Genomic DNA, 11,617 nt, shown 5'->3' with positions numbered 1-11,617 from the left:
ATAGCCGCGCCGGTTGTATACGGGGCACTCCTCTTTATAGAAAAGGGATTATCGGCGCTTAGAGCTTATATAGTTAGTTAACTTACTTTTAGGGTAGCTACTACGGCCCCGCTAAGCTCCGGTCTAGTTAGCCCTCCCGGCCTATTACGACCCGTTATTATCGTCGCCTAGGTTTAGGGCCGGGAAGGCTATAGTTCTATGGCTTCGAGTAGGCGGCACGCTAAGCTATTCCGCCGCCTTCTTCCCTTCCGCGATAAGGGTTATCGCCGATGCTATTTTAAGGTCTAGCGTGACTTCCTTTATATCCACCTAATTACCTAGGGCAGGTCGTATAGCGTTAAAAAAGTCGTTAATCTAAATCTCCCGGGGTTTATTATATATCCTGATATTATAATAGTCCTAAAGCCGGTCCTGCTAATCGTCTAGTTAGGCGGCCACCTTCCGAGGGTTAGTAGGCGGCTTATTCTTATATAGATCGTAGTTCTTTTAGGAGTCTTCTATACGGGTCGCGATATAGGGTGCGGCGTCGGCTTATACTACTATATAGATCTTTTCCGGGGTTATGCCCTTTATTAGGGCCTTCCGTCTCTTTATTACGATAGACTCTTCTACCCACTTAAGTATACCGTTAATACCCTTCTAATAGGTCTTATAGTCTTTACGATCTTCTTTATATCGTCGGTAGTCTTCGGTATAGGCGGCCTTACCTATAACCGTTAGCTCGGAGATATTAGTAGGCTGCCCGTTAACGTTAGCGATAGATACGTAGAATATAAATTCGGGACGGGTAGCTTACTACGGCCTAGGGGCTGGATCGTCAGGGCGTAGGAAGTCCTAAACTCCATTACTACAGGCCCTGACTTCGTAGAGTCGTTGCTATGGCTCCTAGTCTTCGTGGCTCGTATAGATAGTCGTATTTAAGGTTATGGTTATAGCTATAGGCAGATCGGCGTAAATAGCTTTAATAGATTAGTGAGTAAATAAGACTCTTAATTATTATAAACAGCGTATAACTTAATTACGTAAAATAAGCGATCAATTAGTTAATTCAATTAACTCTGTGGAAATCTCTGATTATAGTGCTAAATTCCTGCTCTTATTCCTGCGGTAGATCCACTCCTAATTTTCGGGCCCGGAATAACCCGTTCCGAACCTGCCTTGGGCCAGCCTGTGCGACACGACCTGCTTTAATCGAACAGATCCGTCAATTACAGCAACAGCAATAACAACAACAACAACAACAACAGGAGCAGCAGCAGCAGGAGAGACGGGGAACTAGATTCCGTAAAGAGGCCCTAATTAGTGGTAAATGGATACGAAATGGAATCGCTGGGCTTAATCGAGTAGTTAATTATTTCGGTTACTGCCTTTAATTGATCTAAGCGATCAATTAATCTAAGCGATTAAATTAATCTAAGCGATTAAATTAATCTAAGCGATTAAATTAATCTAAGCGATCAAATTAATTCAAACAATCAAATTAATTCACACAATTAAATTAATTCAAACAATTAAATTAATTCAAACAATTAAATTAATTCAAACGATTAAATTAATCCAAGGTATTAAAAGGCGTTAGAGTGGTTTGCGACCGTAGCTATGCCTGGCATTCCGAAATAGGAAAAGAGTGGGCATATATCAGAACTATAGTCGGAATATCCAAATAGTATAGTCGGAATATCCTGCCTCTAATAATAAAGCCTAGATATTTTATTATCGTTATACTAAACTCGTACTTAGCCAGGCCTAGGTTCAGGCCGGCGTCTATAGGCCTATATAGTATTAGTCGGACCTTCGCTTTATAGTCCTTATAAGATCTACTTAAGTAGATTAGGATATCGTCGATATAGGCTATAAGGAAGTCGTTAAGGAACTCCTATAGAGTCTAGTTAATGTAGCGTTAGAAGATGGCGGGTACGCCGTTTAGTCCGAAGGGGCATACCAGCCACTTAAAGAGACCGAAGCGCGTCCTAAAGTCTATTTTACTCTTATATCCGGGAGCTATACGGATCTTATAAAAGGCAGCGACTATATTAAGCTTCGTAAACTACTTAGCGCTAGCTAGGTTATATAGAGTTTTAGTGATTAGAGGGAGGAGGTAGCGATTACGCTAGGTGATCGCGTTTAAGGCTCTATAGTTATAATAAAAGCGTAACCCGCCTCCTAGCTTCTTCACGAATAGGACCGGCGTAGCCGCCGCTAAGCTACTAGCTCGTATAAATGCCTTATCTATTAGGTTATTAAGCGTTTTCCGGAGCACTAATAACTCTTCCCTTAATATACCATAAAGGGGCCCCTATAATAGGGTCGGCTCGAGTCTATTAGGCCCTCGTTTTAGGGTGATTTCGTGGTGGACGCCTAGTCGGTGGGGGGTAAGTCGTTAGCCTTATTAGGCGTAAAAAGGTCACCGAACTCTTATAGTATATTCATAGGGATATAGTCCTAAGGGTCTACTAGTTCCTTTTTACGGAGGGCCTTATTAATATCCCGTATACTAACGGCACGGATTAAGGCGTTAAACTCGTCTCTTTCTTTTCCCTTTAACCCCCTTTTTATCCGTTATATTATAGCCGTAAACACCGATCCCGAGACTAGCCTTACCTTATAGATAGCTTATATATTAGCTAATTCTTCTTCGCCTACTAGTCGTAGGTTAATATCGGCGACTCTATAGTATAACCTATGATTCTTCGCGTAATATATAATATCGTTATACTCTAGCCACGGCTTCCCTAGGAACACGTCCTAATCTAGCCCTTCTATTATATAGGCGAAGACTCGTTATATATAGCCGCTGATCTTAAGCTTAAACGCGGCGATCCCGGCGTTAATAGCCAGCTTAGATATATCCGAGACTTCTTTTAGTAGTCGTTTTCTCTTATCGACTAATAGTAACTAAAGTCTTTAGGTAAAGTGTTTATTTATAATAGCGTAATATTTAGAACCCGTATCTATAAGAGTATATGTATATCTTTTATTTACTCGTGTTAATATTAGGGCTAAGTCGCCGCTAGCTAGGTATAAACGCCTCCTACTCCTACTATAAAGCGGCTATCAGCTTTAATACCCGTTTTTATATTAAAGCTATTCTTTTCCTGACTCTTTATTATCCGAACTATCTAAGCTTATAGTATTATCGCTATCCCCGGCCTAGACCTTCGCTACGCGGGCGCCCTTAGTCTTCGAGCTCTTATCCCGGGACTTATAGTTTATACGGATATATCCCTTCTTCCTATATCCTTAGCACTCCCGGTTATCGCGAGGTCGGTCTATAATCGTATTAGGCCGGACCTAATTAATCCCGTTTATTATAATATCTTTATCGGCGTTCGTCTCCCGGTTCCGGGTTAGGCTCGGTATATAAATATTCTAACTAGTTAGGCATAGGCCTTCTAGCCTCTAGGCGATACTCTAGACCTTAGTAACCTAGCTCGGGTAATCGTGGGGTAACTTTATAATAACTAAGGCGCTACGTAGCTTTTAGCTTAGGGCTCCCTTAAGGAATATAATCTTCGCCGAGTCTACTTACTCGCTACCGCCTGCTTAAGCGATCTGCTTCTTAAATTTCGGTAGGAACTATACGAGGGTTTATTCCTTACGCTGCCTAAGGGAATATAACGCGAAGGCCGTATAAGGCTATTCGTTTTAGTCCTTATATATACGGTCTAGATAGGTAAGGAACGATTCAGGGTCGCGGGTACCTCCTAGCCCCCTAGCGGCGTAAAAGGCTAACACCACTTACTAAGCGCTCCCTTCTAGGCACGAGTTAATATAATACTATATCTTAGCTCGGTTATTAAATAAGTGTGCGTCTAGCTAAAGCTTATCACGTATTTACTATAACTATATAGCGTATTCCGTTTATCTTTTACTAAACTTCGCGGGGTGCGGTAAAGGCTTAGTATATACCATATATAGTTCCTACGGGACTTCGACTTAGGGAGGGGGAGTAGAGGTTACTAGGGTAGGAGGGCCTACTACCGACTCCACGGGTATATTCGTAGGGGCTCCCTCTAAGGGAGGCGCGAGGTTAAGAGTAGGTTACTATAGGGCCTAGGTGTTCGCGAGACCGTTCGCGAGTTATTAGAGCAGCTCTTATTATTAGGCTATCTATTCTTATAAGGGACTAAGTATCGTATTAATAGCTTCGGTAATCCTTTTATCCGTCCACTTAGCTAGCTCGGCGGGGTTTATAGGACCGCCGCCGCCTAACGGCGCGTTCGTATCTAAGTCTATACTAACGCAGCGCGTGGGGTTCGCTAAATTCTAGCTATATAAGCGGCTGGTTATAAGTTAATCGCACTAAGTAAGGCCGAATAATTATATTAGCTAGAATTAAGGAAAGGAAAGGAAAAGGTCTATAAAGAAGTGTAGGATTTACTAGGTTTATACGAATCCGCGGTAAGGGTAGCGCGAGGTCCGAGCGTCGGATCTACGTGCTAATTAGCGGTTCCGGCCTTATGCCGGAACTACACTTTCGAGGGGCTAACCCGTGATAATCTAGCCCTATACGAGTTTAGTGCTAGTATAGTGCTAGCCCTAATTAGGAGCTATATAGTTTAGTTCCTAGTATAGTGCCTAGTAGTAGTGCGTAGTATATGCCCCGGGAGAGATAAAGCCCTACGTCCCGCTAGCTTCCTCTTATTTATAGTCTATAACGTCTAACTTAGACTCGGTATAGCCGATGATTATACTGGTAATTCGTGGTAGACAGGGTCAGGATTTGTTATTTTGGCTAAGGCCGAATATATATAAAGAAAAAACTATAGTATATAATAGCGCTTTATAGCGTAGTTTCCTAACTCTATTAGGCTCCGTTTATAATATTAATAAGTATGCCTGGCCGCCTGTCCTTCCGTTATAGAATTACTAACCCCGGGCTCTAATATATAAAAGAAAATAACTAAACGAAGGCGATAAATAGTGCTTAGACCCAGCGGCCTATAGATATATCCCCTATTATAGGATCTTAATATTAGCAGCGTTGGGCTTTATATTAGGTAATCCCTATTCCTTTATAGGCAGATTAATAATAACCGCGGCGCCGTTAAGGTAGATACTTTCGTAACGTCGCTTAAGTTTGTTATTAAATAAGTTATACGATGCCAGTAGGCCCTTACGGCAGTGGTCCTGGTAGTGACTATAGATAACTACTATACAGTGAATAAGGTCCGTGACTAGGTGGGTATTACTAGTTAATCAGTTCGTTATCGTGCTTCGCTTACCGTTATCTAAGCTCCTATTAGCTTCTAACCTAGCTACCTAGATATACGCTTCTATTCGCTATATAGCGACTAGGAATAGTATATCGGTAGCTTACTAAATATCGCTACTTGCCACGTGGTCCTTAATTAAGTTTATAGTGAACTTAGTAGTGGGTAAAGGTGTAACTATAGTATATTACCGCTAGGTAACGCTAGCTAATTACTAGGTATCGTTCTCGAAGTTCTTCTATTAGGCTCGAACGTTAGGGTCCTTAAGATGGCCTGCGAAGGCCTTAGTGGCATAAATCCAAATTCGCTCTTTACCTTCTAGGGTGAATAGTGGTGGCTTAGCTACGGGGGCTAATCCCGTGTCTTTACGGGCGCGTTTATTAATAGTGGTCTTAGTTAGGGTAACTAGCTCGCCGGCGCTTAGGGTTAGATTGAGGTTTATCTGGTTTAGTATATCTATTACTAAACGGATAGCCGGCGTAGAGCGTTCCTTAAGCGTCTGTATATAGTTCTTAATAGGTATAGTATATAGCTAAATATATTCGCGATATTCCTTAGGTATTATATTAAATAAGTCTAGGTCGATATTACTTTCGCTTAGCTCATTAACCGTATCGGATAACGCGAGGCTAATACTATTTGTCTCGTTAATCTTATTAATTGTTATAGCCGATATATTAGTATTACGTAAAGTCGGGCTTTAGTGGGCGATTAGTGTATTATTTGTACGTATAGGGGAGCCTCCTTCCGTTACTATGGTCCTGCTAGCCCGGCGGGCCGATCTATATAGAAATTAGCCGTTAGGGCCACGGGGCGTAATATGTTATGTTATTACGATATATTACTTAAACTATTATTTATACTAGGGCCACTAGGTGATAGTATTAGCATTATCTTATAGGAACTATGGCTAAGGGAATTCTAGTATAATCTCTTTAGCTTGAGCTTTAATAATACACCGGTTAATAAGTTCTTCCAGTATTAAGACCATACAGCCTAGACACCTATTCTAGGGGTTATCGTACCCCGTATCCGATACGTTCTTACGGTATCGTTTAATAATATTCTCGTAGTCGCTATACCACTACTTAAATACGGGCCCGGCCGTAGTTAGATAGTAAGATATATAATTCTTATCTCTAAACAGGGTGATAGCTCTAAAGTATCCCTGGAATATTAGACCCGACCCGTCGTGGCCGTTTCTAAACTCGCGTATAAACTCCTCCCGGAGCTTTTAGTCCTTGGATCTATAGACGTTAGTGGGGTAGGTAATAATATAAAGTTAGCGATAAGGGGTATTAATTATAACGGGTCTAGGATAGTTAAGGTTATAATAGGGAGATAGGCTAAATAAATAGGGGAATTAGAATTATATTAGGGAAAACGGTAATAAAGGATAAGCTAACTATAAGAATCGTATAAGTTATAAGTTATAATAAGTAGGCAGCCTATCGGCTAAGCGTGATAGTATAATTAAACGGATTTATAGTTTAGATAATTATTATTTTATTTATTATTTATTGGTTCTTACTCCGCTATTCTATATATACTAGGAGCTAGAATTCTAACTATACGGTCCTTCTCCGATACCTATAGGGGGGAAAACCGTAGTATAAGACTCAGGGAACTAGTATAAGACTTAAATAAAAACCCCTATACTCTCCTTTTTGGGATTAGTGCCTTATACGGGTGCCGTAGCGGCCCTAGTGCTAACTTATCTACTAATATAAATCTCGCGGCTTCTATACTAGGAAGCTTATAACGTTGCCCGTAGCGGCTTTAAAGCCGACTATGTACTTAATTAATGGCGCGCGCGTGGTTGTCTCTGTTTGTTTTTATGCGTCCTGTATGCCCTAGGGCTTACTACGGTGCGGCTTATATATACGCTTCCTAGGGTTCAAAGCTCATAAGCTTCCCTGCGCTTTTTATAGCTATAGGTAGGACTAACGTAGGCTATATGCCTACGCAGAACGCTTATATAATAGCGTAAAAGTCTGCCTCCGTATTATTGAAAAGACGCCGCGTATTTTTACTTACACGCTTAGGGATAGCGCGATACTATCTTCTTATTTTCCACGGTGGGGCAACCAACTCCCCTATAGTACCTGTTATCGATTACCGAAGCCGGGCAGAAAGTGGGTCTAACGGGCCCCCTGTTTAACCCTTATCTACATGCTAAGGCAGATAAGGGGCCCTAAGAATAGGTTCCGAGTAGCGTAAAAAGGAAAAGAGTTTCCTTTTTACGTGCGGCTGTAGCCGGATTCGAACGGACCTAGTCACCCCGACTATATGCCAGGTATACCACCACTATACTATAGAGGCAAGATAATTATTATAATCGCTTAACTATGGGTAAAGGATAAAGGGAAATAGTAAAGCTATAGGCGGCTAAGGAAATCTTTTATTTTAAAGGTAGCCGTGCTGATTTGCATGTATACTAGGGCTATACGGCCGGTAGGGCTTTGATTCTTACTAGCTTAAGATTATATAGTATTATTCTTTTTATACTAGTCGCGCCTTTTAAAAGAGTTTCCGTTATTAAGGGGGACGGCTCTTTAGCTCTAGCCTGGCTCCGCCGCGAGGCTAAATAGGTCCCTTTAGCTCCTTAGAGCTCGCCGAGCACGGCTCTTTTAACTCCCTTTATTCCCTTTAATACTAAGCGAAGGATTGCTAAAGCTCTTTAATAGTGTTCGAATTCCTCTACTAGATCCGGAGCTTCTAGTATATCTACTAGTATCTAGACGTTCTACTAGTCCGACTAATCCTTTTATCGAATAAGGTACTCGGTACGTGGCCTACCCCTTCCTTTACGGGTAATCCGTTTATCTAGGATAGTCTCGATTTTATAATACTTATACGGGTCCACCTATTACTCTTAGATCTTATTATACACGTTAACGGGTCCTTTATTATCTAGTATCTCCGCGAACCTAAGTATCTAGAGTCAAGTAATAGTAATAACGGTATGTATATTAAGAGTCCTAGGTAGATCTAAGTAGTATATTAGCGGCGATACTTACTTAAAGACCTTAAAGGGGCCTATCCGTTAAGCACTAAGCTTATAGCTGGCCTTACCTAGGAGCGAGTATCCGCGGCTAAGGCGAACGTATACGCTGTCGCCGGGCCTAAACCGAATATTACACTATTTCTTATTATATAGGCGCTTTATATATATCTATACTATCACGATAATAAGTTTTATATCCTCTTAGTATATCTTATATATAAGCTTAGGGTTAATAGCGCTGATTAGGTTAAGCGGACTATTCGTTTTAGTATTATATAGTATCTTATTTAGTATATAGCCGAGTATCTTATTAAAGGCGTTATTTGGGTTAAACTATAAGGGTATAATCATCTTCGGCTATAAGGCGTTTAGGTTATCCGCTAGGTATATACGTATGCCGATCTTAATGGTTTAGTTCTTCCTCTCGGAAATACCGTCGGTTTAGGGATACTAGGCCGTTACGAACTTTAGCTTAGTCCCGGCTACCTTTTATAGAGTTATCTTGAAGTTTAATAAGAACTTAGGGTCACGATCCGAGATAATACCGCGGGGAATACCCTAATTACCTTTCTAGAGGGCTTAAAAGAGCGCGGACGCCTAGTCCTCTATGGTATAGGTACGATAGCTAGAGATAAGCAGGGAGGCCTTTAAGAACTTATCCGTGAGGGTTAGGAGGGCGTCGAATAAACGGAAGCCTTAGCGCTACTAAGGTGTCCCTATAAAGGGTATTTCGGGTAGTCCGATAATAAAGTCTATAGCGATAGTATAGAAAGTGATTAGGGGCGTTAGGATAGGCTATATTTTATTAAAGGGAGCCTGCCGATCCGTTTAGTAGGTACGAAATATCTTATAATAAGCGATATATAAATCGACCTCCTTTAAGAGTTATAGGATTATAAAGCGGCTAACGAAATTATACTATATCCGTTTAGCTTTAAAGTAATACCGGTTATTATAAGAGGCCTAGAGGAATTCCTTATATAGGGAGAAGGGGATATAAAGGCGTTTTCTCTTATTTAAATCCACCTAGTATATAATACTATTATCCACCTTAAAAGGGATCTTAACTAATACGTTATAGTTAGTAGTTTAGGTAAGGATAGGTACCTACTTTAAATTGTTAGCGTACCCTTTAATAATCCTTTATCGTATATTATCCTTTATCCGGATTTTATTAATATAATATATAGCTTAGTTTTCCTAAATCCGGTCTAGTTCGCTAAGGCCTTTAGCCGGGGGCCTCTTAGTGGTGGGTAGCTAAGATAAAGCGTCGGCTATTATATTAGTCTTACTAGGAATATATCGATAATCTAGCTAGGATTAGCTAAGAAACTCGGAGGAGAGGGTAAGCTTTATATTTAGCCTAGTCTTATAGGTGCTATATAAAGTAATTAACTTTATAATACCGATAGTAGCGGCGTGGTCTATAAGGACTATAGTCGGGTTTTAATAAGCTAACTAAATAATAGTACGGGTCTTATAAACGGCCTATACTAGGTAGGCGACCTCGAGTTCTATAGGCTAGTACTTTTTTCGACGGTATTAAGCCCCTTACTATTATAAAGTATTAGTTAAACGTCGGTTTTCTTAAAGTTTCCTTTAGCGAGCTATTTAGTTTGATTAGCTAGTTAGAAGAGTATAGCGGAGAACTCGTACTCTTTAAACACGTCTATCTAAATAAAGAGGATCTTAGTAGGGATATAATAAAATAAGTAAGTATCCGAGGTAAGAGCGCTAGAGATATTATAGAACGTAGCTAACTCTTTTATAATGGCCTTAAATATTATACGTTTAGTATACGCCTTATAGGCCTATCCCTTATTTTTCCCGATCTAATAAGCTTCGGTAAGAAGGGTCGTTTTCTATTACTAAAAGGGAGTGATTCGATAAGCGAATCGGGGAATCAGATAGCAAAGCCACCCTACTATCCCGATCTATTATTCTAAGGACTAAAGGGAAGTTAAAGAGCGAATCTTTTATAAAGCCTCGGTACGTTCTTTAGTATTTAATAGCCTAATAGTATTAACCTTAAATCCTAATAGTTAGATTAATAGATATCCGATAAGCACTTATTAGGAGAGATACTAGTTGTTTTTGTATTAAGCAATAAGAGTACCATATTTAAGTGCTTACTATAGTTATCCTTGGTATTTAATATAATAATAATAATATTAATAAAAGCAGAAATAAAGTCCTGGTATAGGCGAAGGAGCCAGTCTGTATAGCGTTAGATATATATAATCGAGTTATAAAAGCCTATCGGGACGACCTTTAATCGTTCCTATCTCTATAAGGAAATAATAATAAACCACTCGCGATATGGTTCGTATATAGGGAACTAGTAGAAGGTCTGGGCGTCAATAATAGAGATAAACCTTTTCCCATGGAGTCGCTTAATAACTTTATCCTAGAGCGGTATCGGGTATATATCAGGGATAATAACCTTATTTAGGGCGCGTAGGTCGATTACTATATGGCCTTTGCGTTTACCTTTTACCTCTCGCTATATAACGAAAACCGGAGCGCTAAAGGGCGTTAGCGCTAACGTTAATTCTATATAGGCCTAGTCGTAGAATCCGTCCAGGGTTTAGTCTAGAAAGACTCGGTGCTTACGGCTAAGTAGATATAGCTTATAGCTAATTCTCTAGGTATACTACCCGTCGATTAGGGGAATACGTATATAATCCTTCTTTTTTATATTAATAACGCCTTAGTCCGTCTAAACCTTAGGATAATTACCGATAATCCTAGTAAAGCTTTGTATAAAGCGGGCCCCGTAGTTATAGATCGTTATACCTGCTACGGTCGCTTTAGTCGGGGCGTCCGGGCTCTTAGCGATACCAAGCTTCCCGCTACTAAGTAAATACTGTAGAGGCGCAGACCCGTGTTCCGGGTCTAGACGTCATGGATATCACGTGACCACTTAGTCCCAGAGATCTGGTCTTATACGCGGCTATTCTTCGGAATAGACCCACTATATCTAGCTAGCTTTTCGTCCGATCTTTCACGATCGTCACCTATCACCCATCATAATCACAATTTATATTATCCTTCCTGTTTTAGTTATCTAGACGATCCAGAAGAGCCGACCGTCGGCCCGCCTGCCTATCTATAGCTACCCGTTCCCCTAATTAGACCACTGCCAACCCTTCTAGAGGCCCGGCGACCGTCTCCTCGGGACCCTTTAGCTCTAGATACGGACCCGTGACGAGCCTGACCCTCCCTTCGGCTAGCCTATTAGTTAGTTGTTTGTTTTGGCCCTAGCGGAGCTATTCTATATAGTAACGGCTTCGCCTTTCTTTAATACCCTATCTATAATAATAATTAAGGTTAAAAAGCCGGATTTCGAGCCAACCAACACGTAACTCGATTAAAAACAACGAAACCAATTAGAGAA

General features: G+C 40.6%; 1 protein-coding gene across 1 annotated transcript; it reads right to left on the bottom strand.

The window, feature by feature from the left end:
* Nucleotides 1-1,119: 1,119 nt before the first annotated feature.
* Nucleotides 1,120-11,251, bottom strand: ACRALDRAFT_2016199 (uncharacterized protein; the record flags this gene model as incomplete). The annotated part of the gene is made up of 3 exons (XM_071019833.1): nucleotides 1,120-1,275; nucleotides 11,103-11,115; nucleotides 11,238-11,251. The coding sequence occupies 3 exons, from the start codon at nucleotides 11,249-11,251 to the stop codon at nucleotides 1,120-1,122; spliced, it is 183 nt and encodes a 60-aa protein (XP_070880230.1).
* Nucleotides 11,252-11,617: the final 366 nt, after the last annotated feature.

Source organism: Sodiomyces alcalophilus (assembly GCF_042370955.1).
Source record: "Sodiomyces alcalophilus JCM 7366 unplaced genomic scaffold ACRALscaffold_1, whole genome shotgun sequence".
NCBI lineage: Eukaryota > Fungi > Ascomycota > Sordariomycetes > Glomerellales > Plectosphaerellaceae > Sodiomyces > Sodiomyces alcalophilus.
Note: the sequence above shows the minus strand (reverse complement) of the source record. Positions and strands in the feature narration are given on the sequence as shown.